Source organism: Cyprinus carpio, chromosome A12 (genome assembly GCF_018340385.1).
Source record: "Cyprinus carpio isolate SPL01 chromosome A12, ASM1834038v1, whole genome shotgun sequence".
Classification (NCBI taxonomy): Eukaryota; Metazoa; Chordata; class Actinopteri; order Cypriniformes; family Cyprinidae; genus Cyprinus; species Cyprinus carpio.
Window position 1 is genome coordinate 14,908,806 of NC_056583.1, and position 20,557 is coordinate 14,929,362.

The following is a 20,557-nucleotide window of genomic DNA, read 5'->3' on the forward strand; positions in this document are numbered from 1 at the left end:
AAAATAATGCTGTTTTACATACTGTACATTGAAATGTTGTGATGCCTAAATTCGCTTGTAGAAATTAAAATGTATTTATTTATTTAATTGATTGATTGATTTACAAAATAGAAAATAATTTTAATATTGGCCATAAGATGATGATAATTTATGTATAAATATAAAACATAGGTTATCCTTACTAGTTGCATCCCTGCATTTTACTGTAAAAACGTGGCTTTACACAGCCACCAAAATCCGAGGCGCTTTGATTGATCCGTGACATTTTATTCACTAATGTATTGCAACTGATCAAAAATAATATTACATTTACTACCATGAACCCAAATGTGCATACCTCAGTTTCCCTGCCCATTCAGTCATATCTTAAATACTTGACAATGTGTTTAAATAACAAAGCCCATTTGTCCTGGGATTTTGGATTAGCCTTTTTAGAGTCTGGCATGGAGACAATTGCAGGGATCAGCGGGCTCTATTAATTTTTATTCTGTGTTCTTTTATCACAAAAAAGGGTGATAAGGTTTTAATTCTTTTGTCTGACAATATGGGCCCAATGATTTTAATCTCAAATTGAATTAAACTTGAACTTTTCACATGTTTACAACACACCAAAACACATTTCTATTAAATATTTAGGAGACTGTTATGTACTGAACTGCAGAATGGCCTGGTGACTTGATCCTTTTGCAACAGCCAATTCTGTGGCCAGGCGCTTAATTTTTAGTGTCTAAAAATGAATTAGCTGTCTCACAGCCCTTCATCCTGCTGGCACACCCAATTGCCCTGTAAATAGCAAGCAAAATGCCTTTCCTTTCCGGTTTTGCCTTTCTCCGTTTCTCCCTAATCTGTGACAGATTAATCAAAGGGATTGAAGAGTGCATGCTGGGTAGGGTGTCCCCCTTGAGCATACAATATCTGTACTGTCTACCTAATCATACATGCTTGAGTACAGAACCAAAAACTGATCACAGAAGCATATAATCAGAGATTACTTATTCTTTTAGTTTGCATGTCTGTCACTGTATTGAAATTAGTACAGGTATGTTTTTTTTCATGCTTTGGATTGATTTCGCTATCTAGAATGCAAGAGTTTACTAAAATAGTTTTATATAAAAATAATGCCTTATATAAACTTGAGAAATAAGCTGCACTGAATCCCTCTCCTTTTGTTCTTTCCTGTAGGTTATTACTCTTGAGGGCTGGGTGGACATCATGTACTTTGTTATGGATGCTCACTCTTTCTACAATTTCATCTACTTCATCCTCCTGATAATAGTGAGTGGCTTTGGGCTGAGCTGGGCAGACCCGGACACATTTATGAAAGCATTACCTGAACCGTCACTGACCAGACAGACTTCCTTATACTGGCTCTGATGTAACTCTGTGTCAGACAGGTTTAGACAGCTCACAAGACAAAGACAAGATAATTATATTTTATATATATATATATATATATGGAAATGGATTGTTGACAAGATGTTTTAAATCTGTCCAGGAGATGCATTTAGGGGTATTTAAAGGGATAGTTCGGCCAAAAATCACAATTCTGTCCTCATTTTCTGTTATAGTTGACGGATGTAATCTTCATTGTCACACAGATTTATATATGAAGTTTGATTATATACAGAATATCCTATCCAACTTTTTCTGTATATGTATAGTATACTCATGTGAAGTGATATATACTTTATAGCAAATCTCAACAGCTTGTGTTTTATTTCGTTGCAGATATAACTATATTATCACCCAGCTCTTTATATAAAGTTGTATAAGCTTTATATATTTAAAGCATTTCTCAAAGGCTTGATTGCTTATATCATCGCAAAATGTAAGCTACTGTATATTATTATGCCCAGCTCTAATCTGCTAAATTTGCCTATAAATCATGAAGATATTAATATATTATTAACATCGACATCATGGCTTTCTGTAAAGCTGCTCTGAAACAATGTCTATTGTGAATGTCTTAAGTTGACTTGATTTACTTAATGTCATGTCTTTCGGAACCTGTATGACTTTCTTCTGGGGAACTCAAAATAATATATTTTGAAGAATATTGGTAATCAAAAACTGTTTAACTATCATTGCATGTACAAAAAAAAAAAAAACACTTTTGTGCTACACAGAAGAAAGAAAGTCATACAGGTTTGGAATGATGTGATGGTGTGTAAATAATGACAGAACTTACCCTTTAAATGTGGCATTGTTCTGAACTTACAATCTGTTAATTTCAAATCCTATTAGTACAGAAAATAACCATCGATTTCATGCTTGCTATTTTTATCATTCCATCTTTTCTTGTTGTTACAGTAACAATGTTGTTAATAAGCAGTGAAGCTCTCTCTGTTCACGGTCTACTCTACTCCCTCCACTGTTTTTCAGGTGGGCTCATTCTTCATGATCAACCTTTGTCTAGTTGTCATAGCGACACAGTTCTCTGAGACCAAGCAACGGGAGAGTCAGCTTATGAAGGAGCAGAGAGTGCGCTTCAGGTCCAACGCCAGCACCCTGAATAGCTTCTCTGAGCCAGGAAGCTGCTACGACGAGCTCCTCAAGTACCTAGTTCACATCATCCGCAAAGGCACCAGGCAAATCTTCCACCTCATCCGGGCTGCCGGGCGCCGTGCAGGCCTGCGGATCTGTGCTTCTCCGCCGCTAGAACCACCGCCCACGAAAAGACGGCACCAGAAGCAGCGTCAGGGATCTGTCCGTCCCGTCATGCACCATCATCATCACCTCCACCATCACTACCATCTGGGCAATGGGACTGTCCGAACCGACAGGGGCATAGAGGGGGACATCCAGAGTTCCCAAAGTGTCAATGCCAGCAACTCTGGGCGTCTCATGCTACCTGTCATTGTACCTAAGCAGGAGCCCTTTTGTGGGTCTCTGGGCCCCAGTGGTGCAGAATCAGTGCATAGTGTTTATCAGACTGCAGGCCACCTTGAGCCGCTGCGCTGCAGCCCCTCGCCTTCTCCCTTGGTGTTTCAGGCATACAAAAGGAACTCACTGCCATTTGCGGCTCCAGTACATAAGAACTACCCCACGTTACAGTCATCTCTGGCCTTAGAGCAGCTCAGACAGAGAATCCTGGAGCCAGGAGGTGTCCTTACCAACCTAAACATCCCCCCAACTTCCATCAACACCTCACAGTGCCTGGTGGAGACACAAGGTCCTCCTGGTAAATGGTTTTTAAATTAGTTCATAAAATTCATAAAATTCAACAGCTGGATGTGTGAAACACATGAGTTGAGAGTAGGGCTGGGCGGTATGAACAAAATGAGTAATTTGATATATTTGTATGCTGTATTTTGTTCATACCATCGCTTTTACACTATGTATTATAGTAGCTTTTGCTAGTAACTCAACCCTAAAATATCTATTATATACTAATGAAGTGAGATTTGATTTTTTTTTCATAAAAAAATAAAAGGTTTTTCATAACAAATGAATAAATATATTACATTCTTAAGATAATAAAATAGATGAAAGCCATTTTTTATTAAAATAATTGAAATGTAAGAAAATTTTACAAACACTCATACTTACTATTACAATACACCTTACAATTAAAATTGTAGTTTTTTTTTAAACATATAGATAGATAAATAATTATTTTATTGTATTTATTTTTAAATATCATATATACTGTGTGAACTACAGTATACACTATAATTAAATAATACGTTTGGATTTTTAAAATGTTTTACTTGGACATAATAGCCAAAAATTGGAAAACGAATAAAAAATAACAGAGACAGAAATAGACATTTGTCTATGCATCATGTCCTTTTTCTTATGCATTTCAGGCAAGATCATCTTTAAGGATGCGCACATGAATTTCAGTGCCACAAACTTAGACACAACTTTGACCTTTGACCCTGAGACATGTCCGTATTGTGCAAAAGCGATGGCCAATGACTCCGAGGGAGTGGATGGGAATGAGACGGCAGACTCTGACAGTGAGGGCGTGTACGAGTTCACACAGGATGCCACTTATCGGGACAGCAGAGATCCCAACAGGAAGAAGAAGTTTTTTGCATTAGGAGCTCGGGCAGCAAAGGTGGTCCTTTTCTGGAGGCTGGTGTGCGACACGTTCCGTAAGATTGTGGATAGCAAGTACTTCGGACGAGGAATAATGATCGCCATTCTCATTAACACACTCAGCATGGGCATCGAGTACCATGAGCAGGTTAGTGCACATCTCTATGCTGTTCTCACTGATTTGATATCTGCAAACCCTCATTTATAAGCTAAAATTATGTTTTTGCCTCAGAATAAAAAAAAAGAATGAAAAAAGGTCATTTTAACTATATCTCTCACTTTATTTCCACATAATTGTCTTTATATCTCACAATGTGCTTTTATACCTCACAATTATTGCTCCTTTATTTCTAGTAATTATTATTTTTGTATCTCACTATTGCAAATATTTCTCGTAATAGTAACTTTTCACTTACATAATTTTCACAATTATGTATGTATTTGTAATTGTGCCTGTAAAATTGTGACTTCATACACTACTGTTCAAAAAGTTTGGGGACAGTGAGATATATTTTTAAAGGAATTAATGCTTTTATTAAACAAGGATGCATTTAATTGATCAAAAGCGACAGTAAAGATTTCTTTTTTAATGAAATGCTGTTCTAGTAGAATCTAGAAGTACAGTATCAACTGTTTTCACAAAATATGAAGCTGTTTTCAACACTGATAAAAATAAATTCTTCTATACAATAGAAATCATCCATGTATCCATCTGCCCATGCTGCTCTTGGCTGCAGTGTTATGGAATGAAAGACTTTCCATATGCACCAGGCTTTTGTTGTTTACCATTGTGTGGTAATTCGCCATGCTAGAGAATGAGCACGAGTGTAAAGGCTGAACTGAACAGAGATGGCAACTGGCACACATCTGAAATTCATTGCACTGCTTACACAGTGTGCTCACATGCTTCACAGTCTTCCAGATCCTTTGGAGGGCACACACCGCGGTTTATGCCCGCCTGCAACGACCCACCTCGCTCGTGGTTGAAGTCGTATCTCAGGGCTTTGAGGTGTACAACTAGGAAAATTATCAGTATTTTATGACACATTGCAACTCTAAAGGATGATGAATTCCTCGGAGTGAGAGTTTGAGTTTTGTATTTTTCTCAGAAAAGAGTTGATTCTCAGACAAGAAAACAACATTTATCATCACTTACTCTGATTAGAATGATTTATTCTGGTAATTTGAGAGTTATTCAAAAGAAATGAAGTAAATGGGAACATCTGCTGGCAGCCAGGAGCGAATATGTGGGCAATGTAAGAATTTTGGTCCTTGGCCTTGTAAACTCAAGCGGCCAAAAAGTGAATGTGTTTTATTAGACGCAGAGTTTGTACTATTTTTGTAAAATGTTATTGAAAGTCTCTTATGCTCATCAAGGCTGCATTTATTTAATCAAAAATACAGTAAAAACAGTAATATTGTGAAATATTATTACAACTTAAAATAACTGTTTTTAATGCAAAATATTTAATATTTTCGGCAGCCATTACTCCAGTCTGCCATTAGATTTTCAGAAATTATTCTAATATGCTGATTTGGTGCTCAAGAAACATGTCTTGTTTTTATTGATGTTGAAAACTGCTTAAAGGGGTCATGAACTTCCTTTTTTATTATTTTGTACAGATAATGTTTATAATATTATCAAGATTTTTACAATTCAAAACATAATTTAGAATTTAGACTTTTGAATTTTTGAATGATGTATATTTGGAGGTGTAAGTTTGGTGGACCTGTAACAAAAAAATATGCACATATACGTACATGGATGGCATTCCCCTCCCCCTCAGGACTTCAGCTTCTTTTGTCTCTCCTCTCGTTTTGTTCACTGTAAACTCCTGGCGAATTCTGGCAGTGAATATTGTCTTTATGAAGCGGTCCATCTGGAGAATTAGAGACTGAGATAGAGCAAGAATTTGGATGCACAAGATCACTTATAAAACATCCAATCTGGCTAATTGCATCTGTTCCTGTTTCACATTCCTAAAGCTTCTATTGCCTTTTGTCTTTCATACTTGTCTGAGCTCCTCTCTCCCAGTCACTGACATCCTGCATCACTTTTTAAACCCACTGTGGAATGAAGAAGAAGCTCTCGACTGCAACAGTTCCAGCTTTGTTTATCGTTCCTGGGCTTGAAATGTTGCTAGTAGGGTTCAAAACATTATTTGATGTTGTGTTGTCCAGTTTTGGTATTGCATTGTGCGGCTCAGATGGAAAAATCACACATTGGTGGATGAAGTTAAGATCAAGTGGAGTGTACAGTAGGAATGTGTGAATGACTGAGAAGAACAGGCAGAAGAGTTTGCACTACGCTGATCTGAGCAGTGTTCTCGGCGGCCTCCTTCCAGACTCTGCTCTGTGTTTCTTGGAGAGGAGACATGTTGATCGCTTGATCTTGTGCATGAAAACCTTACAAAACCTGACCACATGGCTGCTATTTACAGAGCTGAAGCGTGTGCTTTTTATTTAAGAGGTTAAATATAGATCCACAGGCACATCTCCATCTCTCATTCCATCAGTTATCACGTTCTACCTTTAGCCCAAGTTTTTCAAAAGCTCTTCAGTCCATTCGGTTTCTTTTATTTCTTGGCTTTGTTGTTGTTTCCCTTCCATTTCAGGCTATATATCTGTCAACTATTTTAGCCAGAAAGGGATGTTTGCTTCCATAGCTTTTAGGATTTTAATCAAAAAGTTGCAACCAAACAACTAATGCTTGTGGACACTACTAGTACCATTAAATGGTGGTAAATAAAAAACAAACAAATAAGCAAATCTTTTATGCTCACCAAGGCTGCATTAATTTTATTAAAATTACAGTAAATCTGTAATATTGTGAAATATTATTACCATTTTGGAAACTTTTTTTTTTTAAGTTGAAAACTGTTTAATATTTTATATTTTATATTATATTTTAATATATTAACAAACTGTGATGCATTTTTTTCAGGATTATTTGATGGATAGAAAAATTTAAAATATAATGTTTATTTGAAATGGAAAGTTTAAATTGAAATGTAAAAGTCTTTACTTTCACTTTTGATCAGTTTAATGCATCCTTGCTGAATGAAAATATAGTTTCTTAAAAAAGAAAATAAAACCTTACTGACACCAAACTTTTGAACAATGTTGTAATATTTATGGATAAGTGTCTAGCTGCTATTAAAATCAGCTGCAAGTGAGTGTGCAGTCTTATGTCTCTTTATGCTACTTTGATGTCTTCTGAACGGTACCTCGTATGGTGTGCATATGCATGCTCATTTTACTAAGTAGCTGCTATTGTTAAACACTGCAAAGAATTCTATAGTCTTCCATATCCTTAACTGCGTTAGGAAACAATTAAAATTCTAATGCAGCTTATTATTAGCAAAGTTTTTCATTTCAGATCTGCCCAGACTGTTTGCAATTATGATAAATTTTGCTGTATCGTAGGCCAAATTTAGTTTATTTTTGCAAAATTCACATTCAAAATAAATGTATTTAATTTTTTTAATCAATGTGACCCTCCCTTCCATGAAAATGAATTGATGTCTCAAGGTTGTATAGCTTTTTCTTATTTTATTTATTTATTTATATATTTTTGTTTTGGTTGTAAGTTTTAAATCTATTGTTATTATTATTATTGATATCCCATCTGATTTTCAGTAGGCGTATCTTTGTGAAAGTGCTGTATTTGTTTGCATCCGCTCAAACAGTGTGTTTGTTAGCCTTTGTTTGATTTGACCAACTCTGTCTCACGGCCGATTCATACATATTTTGAGTTGTAGGAATTTATACGACCGCATTCCTACGAATTTGCCACCTCGTAAAATGCGTAAGATTTTTTCACAAATCTGAATGAATTCGTACGAGTGAAGTTGTATGAATTTGAAAATCGAAAGATACAAATTGTCGTGTGATTGAGTTGGTTTTGACAGATTTTGAGGTGCTTTCAATTTTCAAATCAATTTATAATCTTTCAAAATCAAACATTTCAAACTGCTCAACCCCATGTTGTGGTCCAAGAGAAGCTATGCTTCATGTACCATGTTTCTCTACAGTATAACCTGTTTTTCAGCTTAAGTATCTTGTTGACATACTTGTAGGTGAACTTTTTTAAGCTCTTAATCTTGAACCTATGAAGTCCTTTAAGCTTCCCATACTTCCCTGCAGACTGCAAGTGCAATTTGTAGCAGTCTGGTTCGTGTGCTTGTGTAGAGAGGTGGATGTAACTGCTTAAATGGACACATCTCATACCTCTAATCTGTACTATGAATTAATAAAGGACTTCAAAAAGAAACTAAAATTTTCAGCATCACTTCCACACAATTCCAAGCCACTCATTAATGCAGTACCCAATCCCAATATGCATCTCTGCAAAGAATCTCAGTGTGTCTTTCAACCTCGTACGCCCACTCTGCCCCTTTTCTGCTTCCTTTCCCTTCCTAATGTGCTATTGGGGCATAATGGTTATTGTTGTTGTGGCTATGAAAGTTAATGAGTACAGAGGGTTGCTTGCTTTGTTTCAGGACTTGCCCTGGGACTTCACTCAGTCTTTGTAATGGCACTTAGGCTTTACAGTATTGCAGAAACAGCAATGATTTCCTATCCTCAGATAAGATGATGTATTATGTGGGTGTTTGACTGCATGGGTTTACCCTAATATGAAAATGATCAATAAAATATCATTTTGTGTTATATGACTAATTTGTGTGAGGAACAAAATGTAAAGAATTATGAGCCCTTGGCTCAAATGCAGCTCCAACTTCCAATAGGCACTACATAATAGGGTCTTTAAAATGTCACTGTTTTTATCCACTGCACATCCACCTCAAGCATTTATTTGCTTTAGACGAGAACTTCTTACTAAGTGAATTTTTTTAGGCTATTCAAACCGTTATGTGGTGAACCTTTTAGCTTGTCTACAAGCCATTTGAGCCGTAATGAGGTTACATAATGAGAGGAAATGAGACCAGCTAGTTTAGGCTTCAATGAAACAATCTCAACTGCTCATCATGGCCTTCAATTGCTTCAAACAATTTCTTTTTTCATTGGATGTAAAGCATGTAGTCATCATTGTTGGTAATGAGGGTGAGGGAACACATCTCACACTTGGAAAGTGGCCACCACAGCCATGTTCTTTGCCAAGGGAACTTTTTTTTTTTTTTTGGAAGAAAACCTAACTTCTTTTCTGAATGTAAATGAGAAAATAAATAAATGAAAAAAAATGTGTATAATTTAATAATTATACAATTCTAATTTAATATTTGATTACAAATTATTTTATTAATATTGATATTATTATTTCAAATAAAAGCTGACCTTTTGTGCGGAGGAATTTTGTTTTCCAGGTTTAAATACAATTTTGAAGGTCCGATTTTCAGAGTGGACCCCAGTATATCCTCATGGCACAGTTCTTTGTTTATAGGAGCTGTATAATTAGGTAAAGAGACTCTGATCTTTTGTTTGCCATGTGCTGGACTGATAGCGGCATGCAGCTGCTGAGATATGGCCCATTAAGAGCAGTTAATCTGAAGAGGGTTCTGAAGTTCAGGCTTGTCTGAGCTCCCTGTCTGGATGCTTCTCATCAGCCCAGGAGGTTACATAGTATTTTTGACCCATTTAAGTAAAATAACCCATAGTAAGCTTACATGCTGGATCATAATATACTTCGTTTTTACATGTTCCAAGGATAGACACCTCTAACTGGAAATGTTTTGTGAAAAACATTTTATCAAAGCATGCATGCAGATTTCACCATCAGTCTTTGGGTTCGGCATTCCCAGAAAAACCACTCCTGCATAGATTTGTGTGTGGTGTACTCTACCACAAGTGGTCCTGATTTGAACCAAAGGGCCTCACCCAATGAAGAGGCCAAGTGCAAGCTCCTGCTGGGTAGACAGTGCCCAACCCTGGGCTGCTCTGATCCAAAAAAAAACCCAAAACTAAACCCTGTTGGCTTTCTTCCCTCTGTGAAACACCTCGACAGCCACAAATAGCCCCACACTTCATCATCTTGCTTCACGGACCACTTCTCAATCTGATTAGATTATATTTAATTCTATTAGCTAATATAGATGTTATTTTTCATTTCATGCACAGTATGTAATTGTATTTTTTTCTCATTACTTTGCGGAAACGATCATCTCGGTAAAACAATTACATATGTTTTTGTCATCATTTAAATCTCTGAAGTTCAGCGACCTGTCTAAATGTCTCTTAAAATCACTGTTAGTTTTCATAGGAAAATAGTTGCGTGCTTGGGGATATTGTGTTTTGTTTTCAGGCGTTTAAGACTCTGTTCATTAAACCCAGCTAGCCATGATGTTTCAAGAATGTGTTATGCGTGCTGGGTCTCTTGCCCAGTCTCATTTTTACAATCGAAAAAACTGAAGCGAAATATGAACCGGCCCATATGTCTCTCCTTCAATTCACCCGTGCCTCATAAAAAACAAAACAAAAAAAACCTCTCTTTCTGCATACCGAACTATCAACAACATCAATTACACTAGGGAATCTGCGGTTCTTTCTTTGTAGATCACCTGTATCCGAGTTTTAAGTTCAGCCTGCAGTTGTTGGAGACAATGCGCTCTAATGAATCAAAAGAACATTGAGAAACTTGCTGTTTATGATGTCGAAAAGTTAATCCCCACGTTAGTTTATCTAGCACAGTCTGCACCGCAGGCTATTAGGAAATATGAGGCCATGTGTTCTGTTTAATTAAATGAGAACAAAATATGACCTGGGCTCTTTGGAGTTGAGCAGATTCGTAGGTTTTTAGATAATATTTTTCTTATGTAACTTCTCAACTGAGATGGTTTGTGAGTCTGTGAATCAAATAATCATGCAGGCCAAGGTGAGCGACACTTCTGTAGTTCTGTAGTCTGTAGCTGCTTTCAATGATCTATACAGATACATGCATTGAGACAACCTCTGAAAAAAAATCTATTTTCTTTCATTTTAATATGTCTTTGATCTGAGTTTTCCCCCTTGTTTTATTTTAATGAACAATAATAATAATGATAATTATTATTATTATTAACATTTCAGTGAACGAAAAAATGTATCCTCATGTAAATATGTCCTTTACAATAGTACTGACATGGCACAGATGCATCTTTGTGATGGTCTTGATTTTATCTTCTAATTCTCTCTTTCTTTTTCAGCCTGATGAGTTGACAAATGCTCTGGAAATCAGTAATATCGTCTTCACCAGTTTGTTCGCACTGGAGATGCTCCTGAAACTGCTGGTTTATGGTCCTTTTGGCTACATCAAGAACCCTTACAACATCTTTGATGGTATTATTGTGGTAATCAGGTACACATGCTCTTCTGCATTCTTTCCTTAGTACTTCTTAACATTAATAACATGGCCTGTGTCACTGTTTATTGATGTTCATCTTAATTTCTGAAAATGCACAGTGGCAGTGTGTTATATCACAACAGTGACAGCCAAACAGAATGCAGCCATTACTGAGTGATGGGACATCTGTTGCCTGTTCAGTCTGATGACTGTCAGCTGTCATAATGAGTGCTGCAATTTCACGCCCATCCATTCACAATTGACATGAATTTGCACATACTAAGACGTCTGAACAAGCAAAGGATTTGGCATGGTACAACGTTATGATGGGTTCTTGCATTTATTAATGCTCAGCGTGTTGCATAGATACAGTCACCAACTATTCTGGGGGCGTGGTTTAACGTGGGTGGGAAAACAAATACTGGTTACCATAGTAACACAATCATTCTTCAGATGGAAAATCAAGAAATAAAGATTTTTTTTTCTTTAAATACTTCAAATACCTCTACTTCAAAAATAAATACAGAAAAATACAGAAAAAAAATACCAACAGATAAAATAGATAATAAAATAGAAAATAGAAAAATAAAAGTAAAAAAACAAGCAGTTTTTTTCAATTTAAAATATTAAAAGCTAAAATATAATGTGAAATATAATATAATATAACAAGCTAAAATTATTATGTTAAAATAATACTTAAAATGAATAAAAATAATAAATAATTATTTTAATTAATTTCACTTCAAGGATTATTTATATTTTTAATTATATTTAATAATTATCTTTTTTATACTCAAAGCAAGTAAAAAAAAAAACAGCAAAAAAGCATAAAAACAAGCAGCTTTTTTAAATTAACAAAAATTGATATAACAAGCTAAAATTATTAAAATATAAAATAATCATTTATTAAAATAAATAAAAATAATAATTAAGTATTCTTTAAATGATTAACTATTCTATTATTAAAGTAAATTAATAATAATAAAACAATAAAAATAAGATGTGTTGCAAATACACTACAGTTCAAAGGTTTGGGGTCAATAAGATGTTTTTGAAACAAGTCTAAATGAAGATGCATTTATTTGTTAAAAAATTATTAAAACTGTAATACAGTGAAATATTGCTACAATTTAAAATAACTTTTCTGTTTAAATGTATTATGTATTTGCTGTCAAAAGTTGTCTCTAATCATCTTGTTGCTGTATTTCTTGCATTCACAGCAGTTTTATTTTAGTTTATTTTATTCGACTGGCTAGTGACATTTTTGGCTTTGTTTGAAATGCAACAAACGACACTAAAACATTTTGGAATGCTTCTCTTTCAAGAAATAACCCAATCTAAATCTATTGCATTTCTCCCTTAGGAATGAAAGGGTGACTATGATAGCCGGGATTTGTTTTAGCATTGTCCTCCTTGTGCATTCTGTCAGATAGTCAGATGTGTGTGTTTATATGTGTTGACAGTGTCTGGGAGATTGTTGGCCAGCAGGGAGGAGGTTTATCGGTGCTGAGGACCTTCAGACTCATGCGTGTGTTGAAGCTGGTCCGCTTTATGCCCGCCCTGCAGAGGCAGCTGGTGGTCCTGATGAAGACCATGGACAATGTTGCCACCTTCTGCATGCTGCTTATGCTTTTCATATTCATTTTCAGGCAAGCTGAGAGATGACTTTGTGCAATTTAAAAGGACTGTACATTCAGTCTGTTTATTTTACATTAATACTTTTTTTTTTTTCTAATTTTGTTTTACAGTATTCTAGGCATGCACCTGTTTGGATGTAAATTTGGTTCTGAGAGAGATGGAGACACACTTCCTGACCGCAAGAACTTTGACTCTTTGCTGTGGGCCATTGTAACAGTTTTTCAGGCAAGATTCCTGCATGCTACACAAGCTACAGTTTCAATCAGGCATCTTAACATCCAGCACAAACTACAGATGTAAACATGTTTTGTGCTCCCAATTAATAGCACATGCTCATATTACACGTTTCACGCATATGTACACTACCACTCAAAAGTTTGGGGTCATCGGGATTTATATATTTATTAGAAATTACTACTTTCATTTTGCAAGAATGCAATTAATAAAAAATTAAAAAAAAAAAAAAATATATATATATTTTTTTTTTTCACAAAAGTATTGGAATATTAGAATGATATAAGCATATTATCAGCATATGATTTCTGAAGCATTATGTGACTATGAGCCTGAAATTTCAGTTTTGCCAGCACAAGAATAAAATGAGAAAATGTAATATCTAAACAATTCTTTTGTGGGGATATTTCATAATATTACTGTTTTACTGTAGTTTTGATCAAACAAATACATCACTGATGAGCATAGGAGACTTCCGACCCCAGTATGTTGAACATAAGTATAAATGGCAATTTGATTGTGTTTGTTGCTTGTACATCAGATCCTGACTCAGGAGGACTGGAATAAGGTACTGTATAATGGGATGGCTTCCACCTCTCCTGTGGCTGCTCTGTACTTCATCGCCCTCATGACTTTTGGAAACTATGTCCTGTTCAACCTGTTGGTGGCTATCTTGGTGGAAGGATTCCAAACTGAGGTAAAGCCAGATTCCAACCTAGCCTCTACATTTTTTCATCCTCCTTTTTTTTTTCTTCACTTCACAGTCTGTCTCTTTTTTTGTCCTTTAGAGTCTAGCACATATTCCAACACCATATCTTTCTTCTCTCTTTCACCACTAGCGCTCTCCTTTCCCTTTCGTCTAACACTATGTCCTAAACAGGCACGACGTGACAAGATTCAAGTGAAAAGCAATTTTTCTGTCCAGGCTGAAAGCGAAAATGCCGCTCAACACAACAAAATCGCAGCCAATCTGTTTGCGTGCTTTCTCACACTCCACTCCACAGCTGAAGAGCGTGAAACTAAGAACACGTAACTTGTATTTTAATGACTTTTCATAATTTTCAAGTCCTTTTCATGGCTTTCATTAAGGTGCTTGAAAGATTTTTCAAATAATTTGTCCTTTAAAACTTCCTTATCAATTTCTTGTCATGCTTTTATTGATGTTCAGTATATGTGAGGAGCGAGTTTGATCCATTGAATTTCGTATGGGCAGAGGTGCGTGCCACAACACAACACAGAAGAGACACTTGCTGATTTTCTGAGTAGAGTACTAGCATACTACTCTTATGGCAGAAATAGTAAGAGTAGTATGCTATCCTGAATTTAATGACTATTAGAGTGTTTTGTAGTATAAATAGTATAACTTGTGTGTGTAGTTCACATCAAAAACAAAAACTATAAAGATAACTAACATTACGTTTACAAAACTATGAAGATAATTTATTATAAGTGCATGCTGCAGTTATGTTATCTGCCCCTATAAATGCTCAAGCTTTTTAAAGATGGATTCTGATGAGCTGTTAACACTTTAACCATTCATTAGCTGGAAAACAAAAATCGGAAAGTGTTTCCAATGGTAACCTTCTTCTGTCTTTATTAGTTGTGGTGTGGACACAGCATAGTGTATAGCATGCCATTTGACAATTTTATTGTTTATTTTGTCACAATTTGAGCTAAAAAATGTAAATGTAAGATGCTATTTTTGGCAGATTTCATTGTTTTGAAATATGTTTCGAAATGTCATCTTGAGATTTCTGTCTTTCTCATTCATGTAGATAACAGTTGTACTTCAAAAATAGCTGTCTGGGAGCATTTCCGAGTGAACTGAATTGGAACTTAGCGCCACAGAAGTACAGAAGCAACTGACAAAATGTAGTGTCATTGTCAAAGCTGGTTAGGACAGACATGTGGAAAGCTTCTTGATTTGTCGCATTGTGCCTGGTTAGGACACTATGCTATTCAACTGGAAGTTATGAGTTTCTTGTTCTGTGTATAATAGTGCCTACTCCATGCTCAAGAGCACTCCCTGTCATCCTCCTTCCTTCATTCTTTTTCTTTATCGCCTTCTTTTTCAATAATCTTATGAGACAACTTATCTTCCAATGCATAGCAGCCATTCTTCTCTGACAGAAAGACAGACACATGCACAAAAATGGCCAGGCTCAAGATAAATCAGAGATATAAATGTTATACCTATATATCATTTTGGGTGGAGGGGTTGTTTTATTATTGTCTCTTTGGAAAGTGGTGAACCGAATCATGCAAGTTGACGTGTATACAGTGCAAAAAAAGAAAAAAAAAATTGATCACCTTTATTTTTAAAGTATAATTTTTTGAAATAAAATTTTCACATGCAGTCTGTTGGAGTCCTGTTGTTTGGCGTTCTAGTGGATGTAATGTAGATAAATGTAACTGTAAATCTAAGACCTAACAACTGATTTATTTTGAACTCCGCTCACATGGTGGATTCAAAAGATTCATAAAACTTTTAATGAAAAAAGAATCTCTAGATTATGATCGATTGTTCAGTTGAGCAAAATCATTGTTAGAACAACGAACAGATGAATCAAAAACGATTAAGTGCTGTTTCTTTAACACCTCATTAGAGCAACAACAAGAGCAATAAAACACGTGATTGAAAATTGGTTTGTCATTCATATTAATTTGCATAACAGGAGTGAAAGAGAAAGTTCTGGATTTTTAGTTGACTTGAGAGAAGGTATTATCTGGACGGAACTCAGTTCGTTGCCTTTTTCCCCTCTCTAAAAGATGAGCGTGCCTCTCGAGTGCCTGCCTGCCAGACCAAAATAGCTTTTATACTGCATCATGGCAGCTTAGAGGAAATTATGTTGCTCAGAAGTCTTCAAAATAAACTCTCTAGTCTTAAATAAGAGAGGATAGCCCACACTCAGCTGACCCCTATCTGCTGTTACCTCTGCTAAGTGAATCAGATATCTCATTGCAACTGTTCTGATGCCAACAGAAATGCCAAGGTACTGTGTTCTCCTGCTCTCCCCTAAAACCGACGAACACTGCTGGCTTAATATTTTAACCTTACATTGTTTTCTGTTTCATGTTTATTTTTAGTTGGTCAAACTTTGCAGTGTATCAGGGTTGCTGGGGAAATGGGTGGCTGAATGACACGTGTGAAGCAGAGAGATCAAGGGCAAGGATGAATGTCCTAGAGGTCGACCGATAGTGGATTTTACCGATACTGATAGTTAGGTTGGACCACACTGCCGATACCGAATAATCAACCGATAGTTTTTAAAATGGATACTGTATGAAAAATAAAATTCAAAAAAATAAGTACACTTTAATTGCTTCTATTCTAGAACACTTGATTATCTTTTCAAAATAACAAAATATGGCAGTCGCACAAAAAGCGCAGTGCAGCACAACGCAGAAAACTCGCAGATATCATGAGTCACACACACCAGACGTGTTGCGTTCAGTTCAAGCAGCGGCCTGGGAAAGTTTATTTGATCTGCATATGGGAGAAAGTTCAGTTATAGGGTGTTAAAGAATTGGCAAGTATGTTTTTGAAATTTGATGTTTAAAAAAACAGTGCAAAATGGAAATAAAAAGCGTGTTCTATATTATAGCTCTCTATATGAAGCATACAGACTTTATTAGAGCAACAGGAATACAACCGTTTCACTGAAAAATGCACAATACACAATTTTAAAGCCCAGGGTGAAGGCTTTATGTACATTAACAACGATTTGGAACAAATATAATGTAATTTAATGTAAAACTGTGAGGGCGGTCTGTGGCTGAATCAACATATCAGTTTGCTTTCTCTCATCACAGTTTTAAATCTGTAACTTCGCTGGCTAACAAATGCATTAAAGTGACCAGCTGGATATAAACTAACTCAAATTGATGGTAACAATAGTGACATTAATCGTTTTAACCACTTGAGGTGTGCTGCTAATGTTCCTGTCCTCTCAGCCTCAATAGCAAACGTACTGCTGTTCTTTCTCCACTGATGCAGGATCTAGTCAACAGTTTAATTACTTTATGATGATATGAAAACATGTACTGTAGTATACTGTACACACACTGTTTCGTTGTCTGTTTTAAATCCTCATCTAAAATGTCCCGCTCTGTGCAGCGCGCAGTGTCACGTGTCAAAACAAACAGCACGTGGTGTCAGTGATTCCGACTCTAGCTTCAGCCACTCCAGCAACAGACGCATCCAGGAAAAAAACTATCGCCATGGCTTTATGCTGATAGTTCCGCCAATCAACTATCGGTACAGATTAATCGGCAAAACTGATACAACAGCGTAATGTCCCATCCACTGAAGCAGATTGCATTATGTAATCACACTGCTGTAAACTGGTGGTCTCGGTTGGACTAGCATGTCAGTCTGTATGTCAGCATGTTCAGTGTTTAACTTGTCCATGTATTTTATTATATTTCAGTCAATTGCAGTCATTCTCTGGATGTAATTCGCTAATTTACTCTGACAGATTCATAATGTGAAAAATTCAATACGTGTTATCTCGAAGGAACTGGAGGGGAAAAAAAACAAAAGAGTTCATCATTTTCAGAGAATAAAAGAGTCAAGAATTGATACCTACAGTTGCAGCATTTTAACTGCGGGCAACAATTACACAAATTCACTGTACCGAGAATGCTAACAGGCTAAACTCCACCCAAAATGTAAAATCACTTTTACTTCAACAGAAGTATTTGCTGAAATGTGGGAGTTATATTTCTCATAATGTGTCTTTGTCAATTTTCTAACACTTTCTGTGCTTTTTTTCCCCTTCTGTCTTACCTTTTCGCCCTGTGTGGTAAAATCCTAACACATGTCCACTTTAGGAAATAACCAAGAGGGAAGATTTGCATGGCCAGCTGAGCTGTATTCAGCTGCCTATAGACTCAGGGGTATGTAGCACTCCGCATGATGTAACCCAGTGAGACTAACCAGGAGGACCACTGCGTTTGTGGACCGTGTCACTTGTGATTGTTTCTTGTAGAAGCAGACTTGACTTAAAGTCTTTCTTCAGGTTCACTTGCTCAATGCCTGGCGGCAGAGTACAAACCTTGTAGAGCCTCATGCTTTATTTTATCTGGCTGAAAGGATGTGTTTAGGCTTATGGAAAGCCTCAGAGAAATCAGACAAAGCCAGACAGACTGCTGTGCAAAAGCAAATAAGGCAACTGGAAAGTCCTTTTGAATAGATCTTAAAAAACATTTAATATGTGGATATGTCTCTTAATACCTCTTTAATTATTTTTATCTTGTAGATTTGCTTTGCATGGTATCATCATTTTTTTATTTAACTAGACTTAAAGTTTTATTCAAATAGCCCTCCGCTGAGTTCAGCAGCTCAGCAATCGAGAACTTCCATGCAGTGAGCCAGAGCTGAGTGGAAGCACTTGACCCTGTTGAGGAGACTCGGTCTGTTTGTGCTTCTGGACATCACATCCTGTGTTTGTTTTCATTCATGCAGCTGTGCTAGGTGACACATGCAGTGGAAGGCCATAAAATGGAGAGCATCAATGAGGTTTTGAACTGGTCTCTTACACCTTCCAGTCCTTCACCTTGACAATCAAATTACATAAACCTCTATGCTAGTCCTTACTCAAGAGCTATTAGCACATCTTATGTCAAGACATGCCTTAAATCACTCTATCAGCAAGGTTGGTCAAGCCCAGTAGAATTCCCAAATTAAGACCTGTGATTGTTAAGCAGCAGTTGCACAGCAACCTTAACATCTTAATTGACAGTACAGCCTCAGTAGACTCTCTTTCACAAATTGTACCTGACCAAAGCAGTTCTGGCAAACAAAAATTAAAGGAGTCATTCTAAAATTTCAGACTGAAATTACTCAGTTATTCATTGAAAACCTTGACCTTAAAGGGATAGTTCACCCAAGAATTAAAATTGTCAATAATTAATCACCCTCATGTTGTTCCAAACCTGTAAGACCTTTGTTCATCTTCAGAACACAAATTAGGATATTTTAATGAAATCCAAGAGCTTTCGGACTCTGCATAGACAGCAAGGGAACTACCACGTTCAAGGCCCAGAAATGTAGTAAGACATTGTTAAAATAGTCCATGTGAAAACAATGGTTCAACTGCAATTTTATGTAGCTACGAGAATACTTTTTGTGTGGAAAGGAAATAAAAAGAATGGTTTTATTCACACATGCATGCGTCGTGGTGCTCCTGAGAATGATGGCGGACGCTGACACGTAAGAGAAGAATAGTTAAATAAAGTAAATTGTAGATTTTTTGCATGTTGGCGAATCTTTTCAATGAATCAATTGATTCAATTCAGACTTGGTTTCAATGTTTTTTTTTTCTTTACAAATTTGATTTGTAAACAAATCATTCTTTTGAGTCTAATCTGTTCAATGAATCAATTTGATTAATTTCACAAAACTGGTCTGAATTATTTGTTCACACATCTGTTTGATTTGTGAACAAATAATTTATTTTGAGTCAAATCTTTTCAATGAATCAATTGCTTCACTCTACAAAACTGAATGATTCTTTCGTGAACTGGACTGATTCAGTTCTTGAGATCTAGTTGCAGCTAATAACATCTCACTACATAATATATTATATTTTATTTAACAGTCATTTGTATAATACATTCATTCACGTTTTTTGACATGAACAAATTAAGTTGAACTGTTGCTTTTAATGGTTGCAATTGGTTTTACATAGAATACAATAGCTAACAGCTTTTTGCTAGTACATAGGTCAAAAAGTCAGGGAGCTTGTTACGCAAATACTATAGTTTTGTTATGTTTCTGCTACATCTCTTTGCTCAGAAAGGCCATGTGGGAGTGAGGATAGTCATGTCCAATCCAGACACATCATCCACAGTGCTCATTTCTGAGCATGCAGTGAGTAACAGTGGGTGCTGATGCCAAGCTAACCTCTAACTGCACCTGGTGCCCAGCAGACGGTGGTGGCCTGTTTCTAAAGATGCTTTGTAGTGCCTCTCTGCTAGTCCAACCTATCACAGCTGTGTTTTGTTTTGTTTTACTGTTCACTGTTGGTGAGAAGGGGCAAGGAGTCCCTCTCATGTCTTGACTTACAGAACTCGACTCCAGTGTCATAACAATTTTCAAGAGTTGTTTTTGTTGCCGTAGTAACGTAGATATTGTTTTATTCCCTATTGACAAGTCATATTCACTGTTTTTGTTGTAGTTATGATGTGAATTACAGTAATTGCTGTTCAATTGTGCTGTGTTTAGTGTTGCAATGATCCCACTGGTTTTAATGCAACTCAAATTTGCATTGTTTACTTACCCATTTACATAGCCCTTACTAATGCATTGATTTTTTTTTTCTTTTTTTTTTCAGAGACTGAAACACAAAGTTTTGATTTAGC

At 36.1% G+C, this 20,557-nt stretch overlaps 1 protein-coding gene across 12 annotated transcripts in view; it reads left to right on the plus strand.

The window, feature by feature from the left end:
- The window catches only part of LOC109086348 (voltage-dependent T-type calcium channel subunit alpha-1G-like), a 194,627-nt gene that overhangs the window by 111,140 nt on the left and 62,930 nt on the right, over positions 1–20,557 (plus strand). For 9 of the 12 annotated variants that reach the window (XM_042767776.1, XM_042767769.1, XM_042767767.1 and 6 more), the window contains exons 8-15: positions 1,183–1,275; positions 2,383–3,181; positions 3,810–4,192; positions 11,184–11,335; positions 12,784–12,969; positions 13,069–13,183; positions 13,734–13,889; positions 18,026–18,091. In XM_042767776.1, the coding sequence (XP_042623710.1) occupies positions 1,183–1,275; positions 2,383–3,181; positions 3,810–4,192; positions 11,184–11,335; positions 12,784–12,969; positions 13,069–13,183; positions 13,734–13,889; positions 18,026–18,091 (1,950 nt within the window). The remainder of the gene's footprint in view (positions 1–1,182; positions 1,276–2,382; positions 3,182–3,809; positions 4,193–11,183; positions 11,336–12,783; positions 12,970–13,068; positions 13,184–13,733; positions 13,890–18,025; positions 18,092–20,557) is intronic. The other 3 variants (XM_042767777.1, XM_042767771.1, XM_042767778.1) reach the window with 1 other exon arrangement.